The 24,748-nt window shown below is 42.9% G+C and overlaps 1 protein-coding gene across 1 annotated transcript in view; it reads right to left on the minus strand.

Annotated features, from left to right (window-relative positions):
* LOC146635827 (uncharacterized) overlaps window positions 1-24,748 on the minus strand; it is a 62,002-nt gene that overhangs the window by 36,648 nt on the left and 606 nt on the right. The window contains exons 2-12 of the mRNA XM_085349099.1: window positions 9,135-11,562; window positions 7,616-7,677; window positions 7,271-7,309; window positions 6,693-7,160; window positions 6,269-6,492; window positions 5,826-5,995; window positions 5,484-5,618; window positions 4,787-4,885; window positions 3,817-4,684; window positions 3,528-3,629; window positions 3,392-3,426 (exon numbers count right to left, since the gene is read on the minus strand). Of these exons, the coding sequence (XP_085205225.1) occupies window positions 3,392-3,426; window positions 3,528-3,629; window positions 3,817-4,684; window positions 4,787-4,885; window positions 5,484-5,618; window positions 5,826-5,995; window positions 6,269-6,492; window positions 6,693-7,160; window positions 7,271-7,309; window positions 7,616-7,677; window positions 9,135-11,288 (4,356 nt within the window). The 5' untranslated portion in view covers window positions 11,289-11,562. The remainder of the gene's footprint in view (window positions 1-3,391; window positions 3,427-3,527; window positions 3,630-3,816; window positions 4,685-4,786; window positions 4,886-5,483; window positions 5,619-5,825; window positions 5,996-6,268; window positions 6,493-6,692; window positions 7,161-7,270; window positions 7,310-7,615; window positions 7,678-9,134; window positions 11,563-24,748) is intronic.

The following is a 24,748-nucleotide window of genomic DNA, read 5'->3' on the forward strand; positions in this document are numbered from 1 at the left end:
ATTGTGCAGCACATAAGATCAACAGAACACAGTGTGCTTTGAGGTAGGAGCCAAAAGGGGTGTAGTTTGTGGGTGTGATCACCCGTGTGTACACCTGTGAGCATGGACGCGCTTGTTTTTTTAAAAGGTTCCTTCATGTAATGATCTGCTAGAGGGTGTGGGGGGGCCACAGCCCCGTCCTCCAGAGCATGAAGCAGGTATGGAGGAGATCAAAACTCCAGACATCCAGAGGCCCTCAGAACACAAGAGACCTAGGAAGACCAGCAGACGGGCAGCCGCGCCACTGTCCCAGAAAGAGCTGAGGAGAGTCCCAGATGAGGGCTCACTCAGCAGCCGCGGAGCAGAAGCCAGGGGGGGTTGCAGTGACGTGCCCATGAGCTCCGCCGGCAGCCAGCTGTGCCTGGGTGACCGAGCTCCAGGCCAAGGGGCCCGGGGCACTCCACCTCCGGAGTGGCCCGAGCGAGCCCCAGGCTCCAGGCCCCGATAAGTGGCCACCAAGGAGTGAGCCGGTGTGTACCTGGACGCCCTTCCCCGGACACAAAGAACCACCAACGCACCGATGTCTGAGGGAGTCCGCCACCGGCAGGGGAAGTGGTGGGGGGTGGAGATAGGCCTCCATACCTTGGATGGCCTGAGATGTCCCCAGAGAGGTGGCGTCTGATACCCAACCTGACATATAGACACAGACATACAGGCACACACAGACACAAACATCCATTCCCACCCTCATGCTCTCATATGCACTTACTCCACACTCAACCAACGTGGAGACAGACATAAAGAGACGCTGTACACACAATCACACTCCCCAAGCGTACTCTACAAACAGTGTTGGGGAGTAACGGAATACATGTACCGCCATTACGTATTTAAAATACAAAATATGAGTAAAAATTCAATTTAAAATTTTGTTGTTTACTTTTAAAATTACCAATAACACTGCACCAAGCTATCTTAAGGAACTTTTAAACCCATATGCTCCTGCTAGGGCTTTAAGGTCATCCTCACAGTTACTGTTGGTTCAGCCCAGATCTCGACTGAAATCTAGAGGTGATCGATCGTTTGCTCTAGTTGCACCGGAGCTGTGGAACAATCTCCCGATTGGCATCCGGGCGTCTGATTCTATTCATTCTTTTAAATCACGGCTCAAAACATATCTTTTTAAACTTGCCTTTTCTACCAGTTAAATGCTGGCTTGCTTGCAGTGACCTATTGTATTAAATTCTCTGCTTTCTTTCCATTATTGGTGTCTTTTATCATGGTGGTACAGTCTTACCTTGCTATAACCTATGTGTTGCAGTTTACTCTTATTGGTGGCTTTTACCTGTGAACATAATCCGTTACTTTTATGAATTTGATGTTAATGTGTGAACTGTTTTATTTTTTATTGTTTTATGTAAAGCACTTTGGTATGCCCAAGGCTTTTAAATGTGCTCTATAAATAAAGATTGTTGTTGATTGTTGTTAACTGTATTCCGTTACAGTTACCGTTTAAAAAGGTGGTATTCAGAATACAGTTACTTTGTTGAAATAAATGGATTACACTGCGGTACTTTCCTGTTTCATATTGTCGCGGGTCAGGACTGTTTGGGTTTTGTTTGACAGCTACGTTCTGTTGTTCCAGGCGGCAGCGTTACGGTTGCCATGGTTACAGGGCAACGCTCTCTCTCTGCAACTGTGTGTTTCCTGGGTGAGAGAGCGCCTTTTCGTTGTTGTTGTTGTGCTAAGCTAACAGGCGGAATGCTACAAGCATAGCTCTAAAGAATGTAGCATCATGGGCAGTGTAGTCCGTGCTGCAGGGAGAATGGACTGCCATACACGTTATGGGTCTGTGAGCGCGAGGAGGGAGAAAAAGGGGAGTGGAAAGGTACGAGTTGTCATCGAGGAAAAACGGGAGCTGGAAGCATGTAAATATAATAATAACCACTTCAGCCAAGAAGAGTGGCTGACGAGCCCAGTTGTAAGTAAGCTATTAAGACTCGACTGTACACCGTGTTCATGTTTTCCTCCGAAAACAATAAGTTCCGTTGGAGCAGCCTTTCGACGCCTCTCTCTGTCTCTCGCAAGAAAAGTTGACCCACACAACAAAGTAAAGCTATTTTTTGGCTACGAGCCGACAGGGACCCCGCCGTATTAGTCAGAGGTCCTTTACTACAGTTCGGAGTCGCGGACCTTCAGTAATAGTAATAAATCACACAGCAATAGTACATTCACGTAGTTGTAAAAAGCATGATAATATATTAAGTAATCCAAAGTATTCAGAATACGTTACTGTCATTGAGTAACGTAACGGAATACGTTACAGAATACATTTTGGGGCATGTATTCTGTATTGGAATACATTTTAAAAGTAACCTTCCCAATACTGTCTATGAACCAGGTCTAGGTACCCTTGCCCCTGGAGGGGGGAACTGCACCCAGACCCAGGTGGTGTTACCCTTTTCCCTGTGGTGGGGAGAAGCAGACCGCCCGACTCCACAGCAGCAGGGAGGCCCCACATTCCAGGCCGCAGTTGGACGGCCAACTCCTCCTCCTAGCCCCCCCGCTCCAGCAGGCCGCAGAGAACAGGGGTGAGAGAAGACTCCAAACCTCCCTCCGGCCGCTTATATGTAGTGTTGATGCATATGTGTTCTAAGGTGCATTTAAAACCCAGGAGGGCATGGAGCTACCTGCCAGAGAGCAGCAGGTAAGCGCATAGCCCCTCCTGCTAGCCCTCAATGTCTATGTGTATTTAAAATTGAGAGGTGGGCAACGACGCCAGGGGTGAGGTGTACAGACTTTTAATATGTGTTAGTATACAAGATAATTTTTCGCCATCTTACAATGCTGTGATTGCAGCCATTCTCCAACTCTGTGAATAGTACTCATGGCCATTGATCAATGGGTTTTGATCAGTGGTTGTTGATCAATGGTCATGAGAATTTGCATAATTAAAATTAAGGGACTGACTTCCCAGCCCACTGTTCTTTCAGTGGGCTGGTTTCAGTCATTATGCAAATGTACTGTTTATAAGATTTGGGGAAACCTGCAGTCAGCTGAGACTGAAGAAGTCAGTTGGATGGGTGACAAAACGGTTCTCCCACAAAACGCTACGTCCAGATGAACAGAATCAACTTTTGGAGATACACGATAATTATTTTGTTTTGGTACTAAATTGGTAACCATGCTTTGTGTAATTCTATTAGTGTATGTAAATCTCTGGTATTGCGACATACCTACTGAATTTTTAACATTTTTCTACATTTACACCCACTTGAGTGTCACCTGACAATGAGATATAACCCAACTATAAACTTTTAAAACAAATTGAACTATTTCAGATCAAAACTTAACCACTTTGACAAAGCATGTTTTTCTTACAGGTATAATTTAAGTGTTTTTTTAATGTTACCTTTTTACGGGGAAGCCTGACTGTCTTGAGACAAACTGTAAAGTGCAGAGCAAAAGAAAAACAAAAAAGTAATTATAAAATAAAAATTATGTTCACACTGGGAAATCTTTCATACAGATCTTTGGGGATTTCTTACGGATTTTTTCTGGACATAGTTGCTTTTCTATCAGTTCCTCAAATGTTGGGTGGGTAGGAGCGACCGGCTGATCCTTTGAGATCTTCTTTGCAGTCACAGAGACTTAGAATAAAGGAAATGTAGTTAAGTTAAATAGTGGTAGTTTAGATAGGATGCAAATTACCCAGCTGATTTAAATAAAAATCTGAAAACTGTTCTCGTCATGAAGCACAGTCTTTAGCTTTTGATTCCGTCCAACATCCTGCTGTCAAAGATACTCCACACTTGAAGGTGTTTTCTGTCCACTTACCTTTGTCCTTTGTAACCGTTTCTACACTTTCAACTCTTTGCTTTGCCTCCACAGAAATCTCAGGTGATTTTCCTGCAGTCTGCTGTTGTGTTTCTTCTTGTAGAGCAGAATCTGAGCTCTGTTCGGTCTGTTCTGAAGCTTTGAGTGAATCTTCTGGACTTTTGATGACAGTTTGTGGTTTCTGAGGTGGATCAGTGGGTTTTGGTGGCGATGTATTTGGCTTGGTCTCAGCTGCACTAGTTGGTAGTTGATTCTCACTCGATATAGTTGGTGACGTCTGATTATCTTTGCCGTCAGTAGAAGTTTCAACTTCTGTGTGGTCCTCCCTTTCAGAAGCTGATGATTTTCGTGCTTCACCTTTAGGCCCCATCGCAGATTCATGAATCTTTGTTTCAGGTTTCTTGTGTTTTGTCTCTACATCAGGCTTATCCTCTGACGTTGTTGATTTAGAATGATCCACTTTTTCTTTTTTCAGAGTTCCTGCTGTTTTAGATTTCTGCGTCGTTGAGGCCGTTTCTGCTTTGGAAGTCAAGACTTTTGGCTCACCATCAACTGCAGCACCTTTAATTGGTTCAACAGCCTTCATAGTATTGGCTGTATTTTTAGGTGCCACCACAGCTTCTTTAGCACCGGTTTGAGACCCTTTGGGTTTACGTTTTCCTTTCAAATCACTGGTGTTAGGCTGCTTTTCGGGACTCTTCGTAGATTTACTCTTAGATTTTTCGAGGCTTGAAGCTGCTTCTTCAGCCTTATCACCAGTTTTTACAGTTTTAGCTTTTTGCTCAGCTGAGATGTTTTTCGCTTTGGAAACCGAGACTTTTGCTGTAGTTTCCAGTTTAGTTTTTGTGGTTTTCTTGGATGCAATTTCCTGTAAACAAAGATAATTTTGGATTAATCAGATTACTGATCATTTTGCCACAGAAGAGCAGTGATGTTAATATTTGTATTTCTCAAGGGAAAACAAAGTTACCTTTTCATTAACAACACTGACAGTTACTTCTTTTATGTCAAAGTTCTTTAAGCTCTTCAGTTTCTCAGCATCTTCCTGTTTCTTGAAACACACAACTGCCTGGGTGTGCACAAACACACACACACATTAATTTGGATTACTACCAAAACTATTACGTTACTACATTCACACTAAAAATCATATATGAGCACTTGTCAGTAGCTTACAAGTATTTGATGACAAGTTTGAGTTTTCCAAGCAAACTACAAGCAACGGTGGCAACTTGCAAGAAACCAGTGCGATTCCAAGGATGTTTTTAGTGCAATGTGTATATATAGATTTTAAAAAATGCATAATGCAAAGCAGCAAAATAAAAACAAAATACATTGTGTATGCTTTCATAGGATTAGACTTGAGCAGAAACTTTCTGACATTGCGATGTCTATATAAAAGCTCAGTATAATCCAAAGTAGCCATGAATGTGAGGGCTGCAAGACCACAGAAGGAAAGTAAGGATAACCAACTGACTTTAAACCGCATGATGAATGCAGGACAACAACCATGAATGGACAGTACATTTATAGAGAATTGTAGCTACGATGCATAAATATCTATCTTCGATTGCAGAAGCAAACCAGGAGACACATTTTCTCTAGATTCACAAGCAGGTCAATGAAGTCATCCATCTATAACAGTGAACAAATTTCAGTGTACATACCTGTAATTTTGACCTAAACAAAACAACTGACTTGGTTTTTCCAAATTTCTCCACAGCAGAAATCACTTCACTGTGAGAGAGACTACTGACAATCCCTTGTAGCCTCACCATGGTTGGAGGGGAAGATTTAGCAGCCTGCGGAAACACAGCGAAGAAAAATATGAACAAACCAAATGCAGATTTCATCATGACAACTGGACTCAAAGTTTGTGCTTGTATAAATTTGTGCTGAAGGATTTAATCTTGGTTTTGTGGCATCAACAATCACGTCATCTGTCACTGACCACATTATAAATTGTCCAAAACTGTCCATTCATGAAAAAAGGCATCATGTGAAGTCACCTTGGTCTTCTCTGTGCTAGGCCTCCCTTTAAGTGATTCTGGAGATGCAGAACGTGAGGACGATGATGTTGATGGGGACGACTTCATCTTGGCTAGCTCAGCCAGCAGGGCAGGAGCCAAAGTTTTGACGACAGTCTCCAGGTCAGACTGTTTTGATAAGGACTGGAGAGCTAAAATACCACAGGTACAAAAGAGATTCACACATTGGTGGGTCCCAAGTCTCAAAAATCATCTACTGCTTCTGAAAGTTTTATAATCGTAGAAAAAACTATACTGACATTTCTGGTGGTACTGGTCTTTATTTATAATTTGCATTAGTAAAGTTAATGTTGTGTGTGTGTGTGTGTGTGTGTGTGGGGGGGGGGGGGGGGGGGGGCTGGGCTTTGAGCTTAGAAAAACCTAATGAGTACATACCAAAAAATACCAAGAAGCAATTTTCAAACCTGATGTTTCCAGCAGTTTCTTTGCCAAGATCTTCGAGCTGCTCAACTTTCGCATAGGAGATGACCTCTCTGTCGACGATCGCCTCTCCCAGCTTCTCCTTGGTGATGAACATTTCTCATCTCTTCTTCTCGGCGAGGATCGTCTCTCACGTCCCCTTGAGCGTGATCGATATCGTGAAGAGGAAGGACGGTCATACCATGAGGAGTCGGAATGAGACCGGGACCTGAAAGAAGTATGGATCAAAGAACTTAATGACTCATAAACATCTCAAAGCACACATGTAGCATGGATACAAAAGGAAAATAGTCCACCAATTAAGTGTTTTTAAGTTTACATTATTAAATAAATTACATTTCGCCCTCTCCACTGGAGAGCTAAATCTTTTTGATTGATCCTAGTTCTCAAAATGTATGTTGGACAGACCTGCGATTACGTCTGGAGATGTACGGAGATCGTGATCGGCTTCTGTGTCTCTCCCTTCGGGGGCTACGTGATCGAGAACGGGAATGACTAATTCGTCTGTCCCTCCTACGCTCCAAGTCACGGAGGCGACGTGAACTGCCGGAGCGGGAACGGCAACTTCGTCTGTCCCTGCTACGCTCCGGGTCATGATGGCTGCGGGAGCGGGAACGGCTACTTCGTCTGTCCCTGCTACGCTCCGGGTCATGATGGCTGCGGGAGCGGGAACGGCTACTTCGTCTATTTCTTCTTCGCAACGAGTCACGATGAGTGCGGGGGCTGCGAGAGCGGGAACGGCTACTTTGCCTGTCCCTGCTACGCTCCGAGTCACGATGGCTCCGGGGGCTGCAGGAACGGGAACGACTCTCATGTCTGGTTTTCTTCTGGGAAGTCTCAGCAGAAGTTGAGGGAGAGGGCTTGGCACCTGATGCACTAACAATTGCATATAAAAAGAAAGGCACATGTTAAATCAAAGAAAATGAAAGCCTCCAATACTGGCATGTTTTTTTATTTGCCAAATGACTTCAAATGAAGATAATTACCCTAGCAGTGATGCTATTTCACCGTTCCATTCTGGGTATCTGTGGAAAAACACAGATACATTTTTGTCAGATGTTGCAAGGTAGAATGTCCTTAAAAATATATTATTGTTCATTAATCCAGAAACTCAGAAATGTATTCAGCCTTTCAACAATTTAGGTTAGGGAAAATGGCGCATGGTAAATGCTGCAAATCATTAAGTTGCTTTAAATTAAAAAAATACAAATGAACAGTTCTTAGGAAGCTATCCTAGCATTACAACCCCGGCATCATTTTGGCACACCCATGGTTGTGCTGCCCCAAAGATATCGGTTCATAATCACGAAGTACAGAGAAGAAAGATTGACCGCTTTCGCAGAAGTTTGAAGTTCTCGATGTGAAGGCTGGTATTCTGGTGGGAGACCCAATCCTAGTGGTCACAACAAAACACAAACATTTAGACAAGGTTTGTTATTATCAGGAGCAACGTTTGTCATTGACATCACTTGCTGATAAAAGGTCACTAAACTTTGCAGTGGCCTTAAAAAAATTCTTAAAATATTAACAGTTAGTCCTTCACTGAACGCAGAAGCATTATAACATTAGCCAGGAGCCTGGATTGTATTTAAACCTTCATAGGCCAAAAACCAGGAACAAATAAGCATGACACATTATACCTCTCCTGGGATAAAATTTTAAAAGTGAAATTATTTAGTATATATAGAAAACACAAGTCAAACATCTGATTACACACAACCAAAACGAAAGGATCATCTTAGGCTCTGGATTCTGGACTCTCAGGCTCTTCTTATGTCATCAAACTTTCCCGAGGCTCCAAGAAGGTCAGCGCGGTAGAGGCCAAGTTTGGATTAGGACAAAATGCACCACCTATGACGATCACAGTTGGAGTAGCGACAGGAAGATGATGTTGAAATAGACCAGAAGAGGAAGGCGCTGTTTCTTTGACGAGGAGCTCAAATGTGAAATTTGGTGCAGCGAAGGAAGGCCGATCCATAAAGAGAGATTCAACAACAAATCAAATCTGGTGCTTGTGTAGCTCATGACTGGGCGCAGCGGGTGCTTATGTTTGTGGTAGTAAATGATGTTGCCTTTTGGGACACAAAAACACTAACTTAAAAAGAAAGTATGAGTAAAAAAAAGAAAAGAAAAAGAAGCAAGTATTACACAAAAACAAGGTGCCTACTAATGTGAAATAAAGGACAAAACACACTATTCTTAACTCTAATGACAAAAGACAAAAAGGGAAACTTTCACATTCAGCAACAGTTCCAGAAAAAGCAAAGCTGAATGTGCACTGTGGAACAGCAGCCCAAGAACAGAGACAAATGAAAAAACAGCCATCTTCCAACATTTTCTGATGCACAGGCTCATCAGGTTTGCAGGTTTCTCCTCATCATGTCATCCGAGGCCTTGGTTCCATTGTTAGCAAAAGCCTTGAATGTCTTCGCATCAGTTTATGTCATTTTAAAAGAGATTAAATCTATCAATTGCAAGTACAGACCACTGAAGATTCTGAAGGTCTCTTATTAGTAGTGTTTTTCAATTACAATATCTGATAGACATATAGTTAACTTTAGTCTGCGCTGTAATCCTTCAGAAATTCTGGTACAGAATACTGAATTGCAGAAATATGTGAAAAATTTGTCCAAATGTTTGTATTCCAAGTTGGTAGTCTTCCTACAGTCATCATTATGAAGGAATAGTGTATAAAACAAACCAAATAGACTTTAAAGTAGCATACATGAAGTTTTTTCAAAACTACAATTCTATAATGGGATCCAAAATCAATTCAAAAACAAAAAACATTGCATGTCAAATAAATAAAAACCGACAGAAAGCAAAAACATCGAACAATCTTCCACTTACCTTCATCTGAGTACATTCCTTGTTACATAAAGAGCAGGTATGAGGTAAGACCATAGGTGAAGCGCCAGTGTAGTCTTGCATCTGGGCCAGCACTGGGATATTCCTTGTCACTTCTACCTTTGCTGGAAGCTGCTTCGTGGAAGCGGGCTGCGGTATATGAATGAAATTCATGAAGTTCTGCATTAGCGGAGAGAGACCCGGAGGAACGGGCATCATGAGCCCTGGCATGAGGGACGGCTGTGGAACTGGCTTTGCAGCCGAAAAAACTTGAGACTGCAAAGCTTGTCCCATATGCACAGCTGGCTGATTCTGCATCTGCTGCAACCCAATCGGCAGGTTAGGTACCTGGGCCGTCTGCTGCTTCAGTTGCGTCTGCTTCAGTTGTTGCTGTTGCGTCTGCTTCAGTTGTTGCTGTTGCGTCTGCTGCTTCTTCAGTTGTTGCATCTGCTTCAGTTGTTGCTGTTGCGTCTGCTGCTGCTTCAGTTGTTGCTGTTGCGTCTGCTGCTGCTTCAGTTGTTGTTGTTGCGTCTGCTGCTGCTTCAGTTGTTGCATCTGCTTCAGTTGTTGCTGTTGCGTCTGCTGCTGCTTCAGTTGTTGCGTCTGCTGCTGCTGCTTTGGTGGTGGTTGTTGCATTGTCTGTTTCACTTGTTGCTGTTGTACCTGCTTCTGCTTCTGCTGCATTTGCTGTTTGTTCATCTGCTCAGAAACATTTGATACTTGCCCGTGAGTCTTACTCTTTTCTTTGATGTGACTGTCGCTGCTGCTGCTGCCAATGAGTACAAGGCCAGGTCGGCTTGGATGCACACTACGAACTATATTAGGAGTTAGTTGGCTTTTTGATGCTGAATAGCGATCTGGCTCTGGATTTTTCAACGGAAGGGCTTTAGTGACTTCTGCTTTAAGAGATCTTATGTCTGTGTCCGTCTTCGGCAGAGAGAAACCTTTGAAGATTTCTTGAGATGACTGGTTCGGTTGGGTGTGCAGTTGTTGAGCTGGATCGCTGCTTCGCATTGAGCCATGACTGGTAAAAGAGCTGCCTTGATCACGGGAAGAAACCAAGGTGCTGTTTTTCACCTCTGTCATACTTTTTTGCAGTGATTCTCGACTGTGACCGCTACTATCATAGGAGCCCATCAGCAGCGTACCTCCAGTTCCACCACTACTGGCTCCACTGCTGCTCCTTCCAATTTCATCCCCAAAGCTTCCAGTATATTTTCCAGTATGTCCATAATCAATCACTTTACTTGGTTGGACAATAGGTGACAATTCATCCCGGCACATCCCTTCCCCTCTTGAAGTACTTAACCTTTCCTTTCCACTCATACTTGTGGTGGAATGAGGATCATAGTAGGATTTTGATGGATCTGCTGTGGCAGATCTCTTTGCCTTTTCCATGCGGATTTGTCGTAAGATAAAAGGCAGGTTGTCAGGAGTCATCTGATCTTCTGGGTATGAGATCAGATGTTCCAGGTCCCCTTTTTCAAGTCCAAACTGCATAAGGATGTTCACAGCTGTTTCTGAAGTGTACTTGGGACGAGTAGACTCTGCAGAACCCACAGGTTTGTCTGGCACTGGGTAGTCATAATCACCTAAGCCTGGAATGGATTGCACATTGCGCTCTCTTTCATTCGAGGCATTAAACTTACTGTCGCCAGTGCTTTGATAGCTCAATGAAGCAGATGATGAACAGTATTTAGACGAATCATCCTCAGTTTCCCGTTTGTAGCTTGGCAACCAGTCCATGGAGCTAGTGCTACTTGCAACATCAGGGGGTCTTCGAGAGTTTGAGGACAACACGTAGGAAGTCACATCTTTGCTTGACGAATGATACTCATGTCTTTGAGTAAAATGACTGCTCTTGTCTACAGGCTGATGACTCACATCCTCTCTGGCTCTACTTATATGCATGTCTATGGACCTCTTTATGTCCTCTTCCATTGAAGTCTTACTCGCTTCTGGCCTGTAGCTCATTATTCCCCCAGATTTTGCAGGAGTCGCAGATGAAACTCCAGAAGAGCTAAAGCTGGACCCAGGCCCAAGATGAGGAGATGTCTTATGAGAGTCTCTCTCTGCCTGCATACTGGACTGTCCATAGTGCCCCTGGGCTGAACTTTGTTTCCCAGAGGCATAGGGGTTATATGAGGGATGGGACATGGTGTTAGCAACCTTCAGAAGGTTTAGTAGACTGATGGCTGCAGCTGTGGGGGGTGTTGTGGGTATAAATGGGGCAGGTGTGTTGGTTCGACCATCAACAGCAATAGCGTTATTTATCTGTGTCAACGCAACGTGGGCTTTCAGCTGAGCCAGCCGCAAGCATGCAGCTTGCTGTCCGATCAGTAAAAAGCTTCCTGGGAGCCCACCCAGTAGGGGGCTCTGTTGGGGCCCTGGTGCAGGAGAAGGGGTGTAACGCTTCAATGACAATGGAAAGCTGGAAAGTTAAAAATAAAGAAAACAAAGAATTAAGGTTAATCAGTTGTACTGGGCCTCAGAATCTTGGAAAGATGAAATCCATCGTCTGGGAGGCCTTTTCTTAATTTGCAGACTTCCCGAAGATCATTCATTCATTCGGATTCATTCTGTTAGTATCATCTTCAGGGCTTCACTAGTAAGAAGGAAAGGTAGAAACAAAAGCATCAAAAACAGAGAAAAAGAAAAAACAAGAGATTAAAACAATAGAGACACAGGAGACAACAACAACAAAATAGAAAGGAGGTGTTAATCTCAGAAGAATAAGGTTAATACACTCAACAAAAATATAAACGCAACACCTTTGTTACTGCTCCCATTCCCCATGGGATGGATGTAGAGACCTAAAATTCATTCCAGATACACAATATAACCATCCCTCCCAAACAGTGGTCACAAATCAGTCCAAATGTGTGGTAGTGGGCACATCTGCCATATTGAGATAATCCATCCCACCTCACAGGTGTGCCACATCAGGATGCTGATCTGACATCATGAGTAGTGCACAGGTGTACCTCAGGCTGCCCACAACAAAAGGCCACCCTGGAATGTGCAGTTTTGTCTCACAGCAAAATGCCACAGATGCCACAAGCAATGAGGGAGCGTGCAATTGGCATGCTGACAGCAGGAATGTCAACCAGATCTGTCGCCCGTGCATTGAATGTTCATTTCTCAACCATAAGCTGTCTCCACAGGCGTTTCAGAGAATATGGCAGCACATCCAACCGGCCTCACAACCGCAGACCTCGTGTAACCACACCAGCCCAGGACCTCCACATCCAGCAGGTTCGGGATGTGCTTGACCGGCGTATACGACAGCGTGTACCAGTTCCCACGAATATCCAACAACCTCGCACAGCCATTGAAGTGGAGTGGACCAACATTCCACAGGCCACAATTGACAATCTGATAGACTCCATGCGACGATGTGTTGCACTGCATGAGGCAAATGGTGGTCACACCAGATACTGACCGGTTCTGGGTCCCCAGACCCCCAATAGCGCAAAAAAACTGCACATTTCAGGGTGGCCTTTTGTTGTGGGCAGTCTGAGGTACACCTGTGCAATAATTATGATGTCAGATCAGCATCCTGATGTGGCACACCTGTGAGGTGGGATGGATTATCTCAATATGGCAGATGTGCCCACTACCACACATTTGGACTGATTTGTGACCACTGTTTGGGAGGGATGGTTATATTGTGTATCTGGAATGAATTTTAGGTCTCTACGTCCATCCCATGGGGAATGGGAGCAGTAACAAAGGTGTTGCGTTTATATTTTTGTTGAGTTTAGATCTTCCAAAGCAGGTTATCTTATCCTTCTCTATCCTTTGCATGTCCCTGATCTGTGGATAGAGACACAGAACATACACGCTAGTCGTCCAATGTCCAGATGATTCTAACAAGACCCATGATTAGTACCCAATAAGGTTGAACTAACATATGCACACAAATTTGTGTGCATATGTTGCTACACGGGTGTGTTTTTTTATTATGACGATCTTCAAGTCCAGTCCACAAGTTGCAGTGCTGTGCTGGATAGGCAGCATTCAGAAGAGAGATGACGTATGGCTTGGAAAGTTGGTGAAGGAAGCTGGATCTGCTGTTGACTTTCTGGTAATGACAGCACACAGATGGACCTCAACCGGTGCAAACTGCCATTGTCATGAACACATCCTCCTACCCCCTAAACATGATCGCATAAACCAAAGGAGCATGCTCAGTGGCAGGTTGGTGGCATAGAGCAGTTTATGATGATCTTCTGTTTCCTCAGAGGACATGATTAGACTCCTCCGCTCATCTTGAATTGCAGCAGATAAGGGACTAAAGTTGAGTACCATAATTGATGCTCTGTTGTCTGCTTGCACTTAATTTAACTGGTTATATAAGCTCTCTCCACTTTCAGTGACTTTAGTGTCACTGTAAAATCATTTTACACCGTGGAATAATTTAATTAATCCATACACTATCTGCACAGACATTGTCCTGATCATTATGTAAGGACTTTTTACAAACTTTTCACATATGCAACAGGCTATGTTCCGAGAAGTGCAGTAAAAGCGTCCCAACAATTCTTACATTAAACAACAGCAACAGTGAGAGAAAGCATTGTCACGAATGAAAACCAATGACTATTTTTTTGAAAACCTTTGCAAACCTCAAAAGAAAATTAGTTGGTAAAACTGCAGCTACAAACTACTGAACGTTTGCTGTTTGCTCCCTTTGTGCTTTGATGGCTCTCTAATTTTAGGGACAAACTGTTATCCAGTGCAAAACTGGACTGGTGCATGTCTTCTATATAGATCCTTACTACCAAAGTCATCAATGATGACATCAATGATGACTCAATGATTTCCCTCAATGTTACTATTTTTGTTTGTTTGTTTGTTTTGGGGGGTGGGGGGGCGGTTGTATTGCTTGTGTTAGCTAGGTTATGCTTAAAAGTAATTTAAGAGAAAGTGAATTGCATAGATACACACACCTACCAGATGTAAAGAAGAATAACGCAATAGGAGAAAAGACTGAAATAAATAAATGTTTAAAAAAAACATAGATCCTTAAGTGGTAATATAGAACAACACAACTAACCAACAGCTCAGCTGAACACAACATGATTAGTTGTTAATGACATTAGGGCTGCACAATATTAGGAAAACCTGCGATGTGCGATAACTATGATCAATACTGCGATAACGATATGACTTGCGATAAAATACATATAAAAAAAACAAATACATAGTTTCCGTTTTACTGCAAGTTTTATTTAAATAAAGCTGCTGTATTAGCAGTGTAACAACAAAGTGCACTTTAACATTGAAACATTGCCCCCATAAAAAAAATTCTGAGGCTTGAATTCTGAAAGACATCCTTCCTGGTCTCTAGAATTAGTTTTAAATACATAACTTAAATTATACTGCAAATTATCTCAGTGCAGTTGTTCATCATTTTACAACTCACAAAGTAGTTATGATGTAAGTCAAAACTGGAGAGGAAACTTTACTGTAGTGTTTGCGTAGTTTTCAGCTTGGCTCAGTTCAAACATGACGGTCTTGCGGCATGTTTCGTACACTTGTGGAATGGCGACATGGGAAAAGTAATTTTGTGAGGTGTCTCCGGTCCACTTTATGTATCAGACTGGTGAAGCACTCTCTGCTAACTGTATTTATAGGCATCATGTCTTTGTCAAAAAATGTGTAATGACCTCTGTTATTTCTTTGTAGCGCTTTGACGCTTTCTCATAAGGAGTCCCACTTGAAAAACTAATACAGAGACGGCTTTTGGACTGCGGTGCTCTTTGTCTTAACATTAGCAACCTTTGTTTGGTTTGCCCTGTCTTTCTGGAACTCTTCAAACAGTTCTCTGTGGTTGTATTGAAGATGATGGTTCAGAGTAGTCATGTTTCCTCTGGTGGTTGCCACGAGTGTTCGGCAAGTTTTGCAGAGTACCTGTGTTTGGAGAACGTTGTCTTTATCAAATCCAAAGTACCTCCAAATAAGCGAGGTACTATCTTTTTTTTTAGGCACGAGTTCATATTCAGTAGCGTTCTCGTCATGCGTCTCGCTCTCAGCCTTTACAACTCTGACTCGTTGCTGCAGCGTTGTTCGCTCACCACCTGCGTAGGAGGCGGGCCTCTAATCCATTTAATTGGTTAATGCCGTGAAGGGCTCTATTCGACTGGTCAAATGTATAAAGGGGTTTCTTTGATTGGTAAATTCTCTAAAGCACGTGTGTAAACATTTTAAGGTACCCAATTATCGCAGTATACGTCATCTTTTGCGATGGGCCCATCGCACAGGCTGGTATCGCGATGACAATCAATTTTCAATTTATTGTGCAGGCCTTAATGACATCTGTAGTTTTAGTCAAGGATTTAGTTAGCCTACCCTACATTGCAGCTGTCTTTACACTGCCTTTAAGTAAGCACCTGCAGCAGTGGATAAGTGATTTTTGCTCACTGCACATGCGTGGGAGCAGGTTAATGACAGGCGATCTTTTCCATAGTCTGAGCGTCCAACTGTCTTAATGTCTAATGCCAGGCCACTGATAACCAATACCATTACGTCTGGGATGAGTCTTAAGAGCGGGGTTAACGTCAGGGCTTGCAAAATCGCTAGCCCGACGTCCCGGGGCTAGTGATTTTTCCAGTCGGGATACCAAAATCTTTCTCTGCCCTGCCCGTCGGGCTATCATAGGAAGGAAAAATATATGTCAATGCTTTTGCATTCTTTCGGAAATGTAGCTGGATAATTATGTCATTGGCATCAGTGAGCAAGAATTTGCGCTTGTTTTTTGCTTTCACTTTGCAATCGTGCGAACTGTGTATAGAGAGCGACAGTACTGATTGGTGAGTGACGATCATTTGCGCACCAATTCCTCTGACATCGTCTTATCAGTCGTTAGCTTACTATGCAAACATGACAAGTGAAATCTCCCGCAGCAAGCTTAAACATGGACAGACATTTGTTTAGAACTCTTAAAGATGTTGAAGCAAGCTCCTTTAAGCAATTACTTTGGTGTTCCTCCATCTCCAAAGAAATGTCAGAAGGAGTCCAAACCACAAAAGAAGCGCGTATTCTCGGAAAGGTGGTTGCAGGAGGTGAGCTGGCTTCAAACAAATGATGAACGCACAGAGATGTGGTGCAGAATGTGCCGTGAAAATCCCACTCTAGCGGACAAAAACAGTGCCTTTTATAAGGACGCAAACGCGCATTGCAACTTCTTATCTGGTGAGTGTCTTTTATTTTGACAGTGAATGCGCACATGCGGACCACTTATGTGCACCCGTGTAAATAACATAATGTTCTGCTGGGTGTGTTGTTGGTTTTCCCTCGATTTCTGAGTCGACAAGCGCCTTTGTTACTGGGACCAGTCATTTTAAGAAAGGCCCCCATTAGAACCCATGAGAAATGCAAGAAATGCATTATTGCTCAGTCTGCAATATCTTTCCCAGAACAAACATCAATTGCAAATAACATACTAAAAATAAACCTGAAAAATCTGTTTAGAACAGCGTACTATGTTGCAAAGAGTGAACTACCACTGACAAAATTTAGCAGTCTTTGCAAACTTAAAAAAAAAAAAAAAAGCAAATGTCCTAGATCTTGGTTCCACTTGCCTCTTAACCGTAACTTCAGTAGAAATTTCAAATTCAGGATCTGACACAGACTGATTCATGTTCTACACAGTTCTTACAAGTTCATAGAAATTTCTGTTCAATTAGAACCAAGTATTTGAGTTGACGATTGTAATTTTTATACAATGTTGTAATTTGTGTTTCAACAATTTTTTGATTGTTTTGTTTCCGTTACAATATTATACTTTAATGTATAATATTGTAACGGAAACAAAACATCAATCAAAAAATTGCTCTCTCTTTTATTTGGGCTACTTAAAGTTATTTTGGGCTACCAAAAGCTGAAGAGTCCCTGCCCGAAGGGCTACCAGGGATTTTGAAATTTTGCGAGCCCTGAACGTGCATCACTAAAGGAGAGAAAACTTTAATACAAGCCAGGTCTGTGGAGTGGGGGCTTATCATAAGTGAAGGACAAGTGGTTGTTTTTCCTCAATCAGTAGAATTCATGTTGTCAGTATTTGTTGTAAATGCTGCCTTTTATGAATGCATTTAAAATGTGTTGTGGGATTGTGTAGTGTGGCTGTTCCCGTGGGTTTTCCCACCTAACTAGCTTGCAATGAAAATAAAGGAAAACTGTGGCTGTGGGGATACGTTGGATAACGACTGTCGTGCCACTGAGTTAAGTTGGATTGCGCAAAATCTGTGCAGCAGTGAGATATGAGGTGAGACCATAATCCACCAGTCCAGCCACAAGGGGGCAAAAAAGGCAAGGCAATGTATGCAGCTACCGAGGAGCACTGCAACCTCCTGCAGGCCCGCTTACCACCACAAGTCGACAAACAGCGGCTGTAAGGAAAAGCTGTTCGCTTGTGGGTTTGTTTGGGATTTTTTTTTTTACAACAACTCTGGGTACATACTTTATTAGTATTTTCCTTAAATGTGTTAAATATATATTTTCTCATCTAAATGTCCACTGAGCTGTGAGCCAGGGGGCGGTAATGCACCTTAACATTGGTTGCCAACCAAGAAGAAGAAGAAGCTGTGAGCCAGGAGGGAGAGAGGGGGTGAGTGAGTGAGTGAGTGATTCGTTCGCTCTATGATTCCGCACAGGAGGGAGGGGGTGAGCGAGTCCTGAGTGATTCGCTTATGCTTACGATTCAGCACAGGAAGGGAGGGGGTGAGTAGCTCAAATGTGCTGTTAGCATGTTAGCAGAGCGATGCTAGCAGAGGAGCTATTTTCTTGATGTGAGCTTCTACTCGGGGTTTTTTCTTCCAGTTCAGAGCAGAAATTTTTTTGTTACGATACTGGATGTTGTGTTTTTCTCCACAATTGTAATTATAAGCTAGATACATTGTTGCTAACAGCAACAGGGATGAGTCAGTAAAGTGATTCTCAGGTATTGAACGAATCGCTTCGCGCATCACTACTATCATATCTTTTTTTACCACTATAACACAGCCTGCATTTTAATATGTGAAATTACTTTTACGCCCCATCACCAATGCTGCACAGATTAATTTTACATTATAAAATTATTATTTATGTTGTGACTGTGAGACATGAGTAAGGTTGCGAAAAGGAAGGCAAGGCAAGGCAAGGCAAGTTTATTTGTATAGCACAATTCAACAACAAGGTGATTCAAAGTGCTTTACAGAGACATTAGAAACAAGAACAAATAAAAAGCATGATTTAAAATTGAATAAAACAAGCAAATAAACTAACTAACTAATTAACAAACAAACAAACAACAGTATATAAAATCAAAACAGATAAAATCAGAACAGTAGATAAAATCAGTAGTTAAATGTAAGTTTTGAAATTTAAGCTTAAAGTGTGGATTTGGTGCTTTATTCAAATGCAGCTGAGAACAGGTGAGTCTTCAACCTGGATTTAAATAAACTGAGTGTTTCAGCTGATCTGAGGCTTTCTGGGAGTTTGTTCCAGATATAAGGTGCATAAAAGCTGAATGCAGCTTCTCCGTGTCTGGTTCTGACTCTGGGAACTGATAAAAGACCGGATCCAGATGACCTGAGGGATCTGGATGGTTCATACTGGGTCAGGAGGTCATTGATGTATTTTGGTCCTAAACCATTCAGAGCTTTATAGGCCAGCATCAGAACTTTAAAGTCTATCCTCTGACGGACAGGCAGCCAGTGTAAGGACCTCAGAGCTGGACTGATGTGGTCCACTTTTTTGGTCTTAGTGAGGACTCGAGCAGCAGAGTTCTGAATGAGCTGTAGTTGTCTGACTGATTTTTTAGGTAGACCTGTAAAGATGCTGTTACAGTAATCAAGCCTACTAAAGATGAATGCATGGACTAGTTTTTCCAGGTCCTGTTGAGACATCAGATCTTTTATCCTTGATATATTCTTGAGGTGATAGTAAGCTGACTTTGTTATTGTCTTAATGTGTTTTTCTAAGTTTAGGTCTGCATCCATCACTACACCCAAATTTCTCGCCTGGTTTGTGGTTTTTAGATGTATAGATTGAAGTTCTCTGGTGACCTGTAATCGTTTTTCTTTGGCGCCAAAGACTATTACCTCAGTTTTGTTTTTGTTTAGCTGGAGAAAATTGTGGCACAACCAGTCATTGATTTCCTCAATGCATTTACCAAGAGCCTGTACAGGGCCTCGGTCTCCTGGTGACATTGTGATATATATTTGTGTGTCATCTGCATAGCTGTGATAGTTTATTTTGTTGTTGTTTATAATCTGTGCCAGTGGGAGCATGTAGATGTTAAACAGAAGGGGTCCCAAGATGGAACCTTGGGGAACTCCACATGTGATACTTGTCTGCTCAGATGTGAAGTTACCTATTGATACAAAGTATTTCCTGTTTTCTACGTATGTTTTGAACCAGTTTAGTACAGTTCCTGAAAGACCTGTCCAGTTCTCCAGTCGTTTGAGTAATATGTTGTGGTCAACTGTATCAAATGCTGCACTGAGATCCAGTAAAACTAGGACTGACATTTTTCCACTGTCTGTATTCAGACATATGTCATTAAACACTTTGGTCAGAGCGGTTTCAGTGCTGTGGTTCTGTCTAAAACCTGACTGGAAGGCATCGTAGCAATTATTCTGTTTTAAGAAGTAACTGAGCTGTTGGGAAACTGCTTTTTCAATGATCTTACTTAAAAACGGGAGATTTGAGATCGGCCTGTAGTTGTTCATTTGTGTCTTGTCAAGATTGTCCTTTTTCAGTATAGGTTTGATTACAGCAGTTTTTAGTGATTCTGGAAACACACCTGATAATAAAGAAAAGTTGACGATCTGTAACAGGTCTGACTCTAAAGTCTTTGAGACCTTTTTGAAAAAACTTGTTGGCAGGACATCTAAACAGCAGGAGGAGGAGTTCAGTTGACCTAAGATGTCCTCCAGGTCTTTGCTGTTAATAGGTTGAAACTGTTTCATGGTGTTTAAACAGTTTTTTGGTGGACACAGTACATATCCTGGATCTGCTGTTGATGTACCAATTGCTTGTCTAATTTTTTGGATTTTTTCAGTGAAGAATTTGGCAAAGTCATTGCAGGCCATGGTCGAATGAAGTTCAGCTGCCACTGACACAGGAGGGTTTGTTAGCCTGTCAACTGTAGAAAATAAGACCCGAGCATTATGGCTGTTTTTAGTGATGATGTCAGAGAAGTAGGACCTCCTTGCATTCCTCAGTTGTAAATTATAATTGTGAAGTTTCTCTTTATAAATGTCATAATGAACCTGGAGGTTTGTTTTTCTCCATCTGCGCTCAGCTTTCCTACACTCTCTTTTTTCATTTTTCACCAGTGTGGAGTTTCTCCATGGAGACTTTTTCCTTCCAGAGATAACCTTCACCTTAATGGGAGCAATAGTGTCCATTACATTTAACATGTTAGCATTGAAGCTATTGACGAGCTCATTGACTGACCCTCTGGGCAGGTCAGGTGTTAATGGGAAGACCTGGTTAAAAATTGCACTACTGTGTTCAGTTATACACCGTTTTGTGATCACTGTTGTTGATATATTTGTGTGGGCTGAGATTTTACTTTCAAAGAAAACACAGTAATGATCAGACAGGCCCACATCAGACACAGTAACCTTTGAAATGCTCAGGCCTTTGGAGATCAGTAGGTCAAGAGTGTGTCCTCTATTATGTGTGGCCTCTGTTACATGCTGAGTCAGCCCAAAGTTGCCCAGAGTGTTACTCAGGTCTTTAGTCCCTTTGTCCTGAGGGTTGTCCACATGAATGTTAAAATCCCCAGCAATAATTACACAGTCAAAATCAACACAGATCACAGACAGCAGTTCACTGAGGTCATTAAAAAAGTCTGTGCAGTATTTGGGAGGCCTGTAAACATTAAGAAACACAACTTTGGATGGGGCCTTCAGCTGTAAAGCCACATATTCAAAAGACTGAAAACTTCCAGGAGATAGCTGCTTACATTGAAATGATTCATTAAATAAGACAGCAACCCCTCCTCCTCTCCTGCTCGCCCTGACCTCACTGATAAAACTGTAGTTAGGAGGGGTCGTCTCGATGAGAACAGCTCCACTGTTACTTTGGTCCAACCAAGTTTCAGTTAAAAACATAAAATCAAGGCTGTGCTCAGTGATTAAATCATTAATTAAAAATGTTTTCCCAGCTAGAGATCTAATGTTTAATAAAGCCAACTTAAGTGTTTTAGAGGTATTACTTGTCCCCTCATGTTTGGGAGCAGTCTGTGGCACACAAGGTATGTTTACTATGTTTAAAGATCTTTTAGAGTGCAGCTCTCTGTGTTTTGACCAGGCCACATGTCTCCTGTCACCTAAAAGTACAGAAATTTTAAAACCTTCTAGTAAACAGGGTCCCAGCTTCTCCTGGGAAAAGTCATCACTGCCATAATCCTCACAGCCCGGACCCTTCACATATCACATATCAGACTGCGGAGACAGGGCATGAAGAGGAACTAAGGGGGGCGAGGCTGGGCAATGTGACTTCGATTGCTCTGTTGAGGGTGGGGCTCGATGGCGAACCTTTGGCCGCTCTGGTGGGGGGTTTATGGGGGACAAAAAGGGATTGGGACGGGGGGTAGATCTGAGCCCAGCATTGACCTGCTCCATCATCTCCTCAGTGAATTTCAGGTGTGGGGAGGAGGGAGAAAGGGAGGGGGAGGAGGGTGATGGCCTGTCAGGGGTTTGGGGGACTGGGGAAGGTCGTGGTCCCTTGTCCTGGTCGTTGGTGTTGTTGAGAGAGTTGGAGGCAAATAGGGACCCCTCTTCTTGCCTTAGATGTCTCTCCTTTCTGAGGCTCTTCCTCAGATGCCATGGATGTCTCTCCTTTCTGAGGCTCTTCCCGGGTGGGGGCAAATGGAGCTCCTCCTCAAGGTTTCTGCTGGGCTTTGTCTGTTCTTGGAGTACTGTTTGTTCCTCTTTATGAGATAACTCCTCGTTTATCTCAGCCTTGGCACCAAGCACGGATGGATGACGTATGGAATAAAACAAGTTGGAGGTGAACAGTTTCACCCCTGACTTGTTAAAATTAAATCCATTTGCTTTGAACAGATGCCTGCGTTCCCAAAAAATATTAAAGTTGTCGATAAAATGCACTGAGTGGTCAGCACATGCTGATATAAGCCATTTATTCAGTGTAAACAACCTGCTGAATCTCTCGTCTCCTCCTCTGACCGGCGGTACAGGTCCACTGATGAATACAGCTGCATTCAGAGAGTTTACAGTATTTAATAATCCAGTAAAGTCCCGTTTCAGAACCTCCGACTGTTGTTTGGACACATCGTTTGACCCTGTATGCAGAACAATGTTTGTCACAGTTGGATATTCATCTGCAATTTGAAGAATTCTCTCCTTCAGGTTGTTGACCATATCGTTAGGAAAGCAGAGGACTTTAGTGTTCTTACCGCACATCCTTTGTACATCCTTTACGGCAGAGTCACCCACAATCAGAGTTTCAGGCCTAGCCTTTAGCTTTCCCTGTGGCCTTTCACTTTTCAACAGATTTTCAGACCTTATTTCGCTGCTTTTAGATGGATGGTTGTCCGATATAGATCCAGGGTCCTTTGATAGTGGAGCAAATCTGTTTTGCAGCTTCACATTCAGTTGTTTTGGAGGTTTGTTGTTAACCTTCCTATTCACGGTTGTCCAGTCCTGTTTCCTCCCGTATACAGGGGTAGAAGAGCTTCTCTATCTCGTAGGAAGTGAAGGCCAGTCGGTTTCAGAGATTTCAGCTCGCTGTGCCCTGCCTGTGATACGTCCTCCCCCTTCCAGGAGACATGATTTATGTCTTGGTTTTGCACCAAGACAGTCTAAGGGGGGATTATCACTTGAGGATTTATAATAATGCACAGAGTCTACTTTCTTGGTCATGTTATCTGTGCTCCTTAGCTGTGTACTAGCTTGCTCATCGCCATTGTTTTGAATCAAAGGCAAGGTTGTTTCATTTCCACACAGTCCATTTACCTCCACGTTTACTTCTAAGCGATGAATTTTTGTCTCCAGTACTGCAATCTTCTGCAGGAGGCTGTGGTAGTCATCTGTGGAGAGGGAAGGCATCTTGTTGCTAGTTAGCCTAGCGGTTAGCACCTTTCCAGGCTATTGAGGCTGCTCGGTGCCCAGACGCTGTAATCAGGCTTCAGCTGTGTCTAGGCCACAGACACACGGAGCGCTGAGGATAAGGTAACCATAAAATGTTGCTGTTTCTGTTAAGAACACTCTAGTCCTAATGATCTACAAGTGTCCAGAAGTTATCGCAGGTAAGCTCACACGGAAAAAAGGGAAAAAATCAGCATAAAAATCAATAAAAATCAATATAAGAAGCAAAGCATTCAAGAGCAAAGAGGTGAAGCGTCCACACAAGGAAGCATGGCAAAGGGGGGAAATAAGGTATGATTCTCCCTGAAATAAGCTATATGATTCTCCCTGAAATAAGCTATATACCAAATAATTATAATACTAATGCAGTCACATAGTGTAGTATGGCTGTTCCCGTGGGTTTTCCCACCTAACTAGCTTGCAATGAAAATAAAGGAAAACGGTGGCTGCGGAGATACGTGGGATAACGACAGTCATGCCACTGAGTTAAGTCGGATTGCGCAAAATCCGTGCAGCAGTGAGATATGAGGCGAGACCATAATCCACCAGTCCAGCCACAAGGAGGCAAAAAGGCAAGGCAATGTATGCAGCTACCGAGGAGCAATGCAACGTCCTGCAGGCCCGCTTACAAACTACCACCACAACTCGACAAACAGCGGCTGTAAGGAAAAGCTGATCGCTTGCAGGTTTGTTTGGGATTTTTTTTTTTTTACAACAACTCGGGGTAGTGATGGGACGTTCTGTATCGAGGCTTCGGAGCGTGTGTCGAGTAATGGAGGGGGCGTTTCCGCGAAGCGCGTATCGAGGCTTGCTTCATTTATGGGAGGAGCTGAAAATGATGACGTCCGAAGCCTCGCTGCCCGGCTGTACCACGTGACTGGTTCATGAAGTGGTTCGAACTTTGCCGCGAGATATGACAGCGATATAAACCCCTCAAACTTCATTCAAAAATGTGGGTGTTTGATGGAGAGTTGCGGTTAGTGAGAGTTTGGAGACCGTTTGGAGGTTTATGAGAGTGAGGAGAGAAAGTCAGGAGAGAATGGAGCCAGCTAAGAAGAGGAGGATGTCCTCCCCTGTGTGGGAACATTTTGCTCTTATTCCTCCCAACAAGGTATGTAAATTTCTACAGAAGATGTATTTTCATGATACTGATGGTGCAATACAATTTATGTTGAGCTGTCTTGACTTTTGTACAAGGTGAAGTGGTTGCTATGTGCCAGGGAGCTGGGATATAACAACAACACCTCATCCATGCTTAGGCACTACAGAGCTTTGCATGAGAATAAGGGGGACACCGATTGTGGAGCAAGACCAGGTGAGCCATCAAATGCAATGATAATATAGGATGCAGTAATGTTACTAAATGATATAACAATATTATACAACTGTTATAAGTTACGTGTGTGATATTTATATTTGTGCTTTATCTTTATTGTCTTTCCTCAGGAGAACAATCTCAAATAGATGAAGACCTGGTCAGCATGGTGATTGAGGACTCCCAGCTATTTAGCA

The sequence above is a fragment of the Diplotaxodon limnothrissa genome, linkage group LG3 (genome assembly GCF_057381915.1).
Source record: "Diplotaxodon limnothrissa isolate DT_005_m linkage group LG3, D_limnothrissa_male_GT1.1, whole genome shotgun sequence".
Classification (NCBI taxonomy): Eukaryota; Metazoa; Chordata; class Actinopteri; order Cichliformes; family Cichlidae; genus Diplotaxodon; species Diplotaxodon limnothrissa.